The sequence below is a fragment of the Opisthorchis viverrini genome, assembly GCF_000715545.1.
Source record: "Opisthorchis viverrini unplaced genomic scaffold opera_v5_167, whole genome shotgun sequence".
Lineage (NCBI taxonomy): Eukaryota > Metazoa > Platyhelminthes > Trematoda > Opisthorchiida > Opisthorchiidae > Opisthorchis > Opisthorchis viverrini.
This window is the reverse complement of record NW_008751825.1, coordinates 782,688-784,514: the sequence shown is the minus strand read 5'-3', so window position 1 is coordinate 784,514 and position 1,827 is coordinate 782,688. Positions and strand designations below refer to the sequence as shown.

The 1,827-nt window shown below is 48.4% G+C and overlaps 1 protein-coding gene across 1 annotated transcript in view; it reads right to left on the bottom strand.

Moving 5' to 3' along the window:
* Positions 1 to 616: 616 nt before the first annotated feature.
* Positions 617 to 1,827, bottom strand: part of T265_07386 (hypothetical protein) — a gene marked incomplete at both ends in the record, with an annotated part of 52,683 nt that continues 51,472 nt past the window's right edge. The window contains one exon of the mRNA XM_009172890.1: positions 617 to 1,049. Within this exon, the coding sequence (XP_009171154.1) occupies positions 617 to 1,049 (433 nt within the window). The remainder of the gene's footprint in view (positions 1,050 to 1,827) is intronic.

Below are 1,827 nucleotides of genomic sequence, written 5' to 3'. Positions count from 1 at the left end.
TTTCGAGAAATCAATCTCATTGTGCGAATAGCCAGCGGCCATAAATGATTTGCCGGTGTAGACGAATTTTCCTTCAGGATCCTTGGATAGACCTCTTCGGGGCCCAAAGCAGAATAAGTCGATCTGGTGCAGGAGTTCAGAAATGTCCTCCACCGTGAAGACCAAGTTGGTTAGAGGATCTTCGTAGTTACGCCTTGACAAGAGTGGATCTGGTGAGGACGTTGGGCAGTGTTCACTGTAAACCTCAGATACCACTGTTGGGTCGCTCGTCGGTTCTCTTTTCCTGTCCCTCAAGGAGAACGCGGATGGCTTGTTTCTGCGGCGATGTCTCATGTATTTGAACAGTACGTTTTTGTTCTTCCGAGCGAGGTCCAGGATGGTGGCTTGTTTTCGTATGTTCCATTTGCGGATTTCTGATTTAGAGAGAATCCGTATTTTACGACTTTTTGCAAAAGTTGGGACCATTTTTCCAGAAGTCACCGAATTTTTTCGGCAGCCTGCGGTTCATACGAATGCGTGCTGTTTTTTGGGACAAATTTCGCCTTAGCCTCGTGAACTATCTGGTCGATGGTCCTATACAGTTCTTCCACTGGAGCTGGTCCCATTGTGACTTGTTCTAGAAGGATGCGCATTCCTGAGAATTCTGCCCTGCAGGAGTCTCGAAACCTCGTTTGGGGTTCGGGATTTCTCGTCCAATAGCCGATGAAATCAAATTCAGCACACACTGGTGATCATGTTCCAGTGAAGCGTTAATTGTTACCTGATCAACGAAGTGTCTTTCGTTGGTGATGACCAAATCCAGGAGGGCTGGTAGTTGGCCTGCGCGGTATCTGGTGGGTGCAAAGACATGTTGAGTCCAAGCGCTCTGTTTAACGACTTCAATCAGCGCCGCTGTAAAAACTCCGCTTGATTCGATGCACCAGAGCTCCATACACGAGGCCTTTGGAGCGTGGAAGTCACCTACCAGCAGGAGATGCTTGAAGTGGTAGTTGAAGGAGAGTTGCTCAAGAGTTCTGTTCATCTGTTCCTCTTCAGGGGGACTCCAGGGGCTACGGTAGACCACATCGAGAAGGAGAAGATCGGACCCGCGCAGCGGGATTTGGACTCACCGTGCATCGCAAAAAGGTGCAGGAGCGGTATCAGAGAGGACAATCGCGATTGGTAGGGCCGCACGTAAATACAGAGCAGAGAGGACAACGCGATTGGTAGGGCCGCATGTAAATACAGAGCAGCCTCACCAGCCCTCTCGTTTTGAGTCAGCTCGAAAAATAGAGTAACCGTCCATCGAGACCTCCGCATCATAGACACCTGGTGTGAGCCAGGTCTCTGTGAGCGCGATTATAGACGGTCGTTCAAGGCAAGCTGCCTGTTTAATATCGCAGTCAGTTTGCTGTTTAATAGTGCATTGTACTGGGTCCTAGGGGAGCCTCGACAACCGTCACAGAAGGTTATTCCGCGCAGCTACTAGCCGGAATGAGAAGGAATGTCCTTTAACGAATGCGTGCTCTCTGAGACTGAAAATCTTACCATGTCCCCACCGTATGTTTTTTGGGTCTGTAGTGTCTGTAATCCGTTAATAATACTAATAATAATGTTTGTTCCCCAAATTGTTGGGGGCATACCATTGGGAATGATCATGCGTTTGCAGTCAGAATGAGGCATATGAATGGGGGATTTGCGGCTAATGGGGATTCCGCGAAATGGGGACAAATTTGTGAACAGTCAGAAGTATTCGATGGAATAATGATAGCAGGTTTCATTCGCAACTTGTAGGGAACAATGGGCATGAGGTCCGAATAATTCAAAGACTCAGTCGGTTGGCATGAA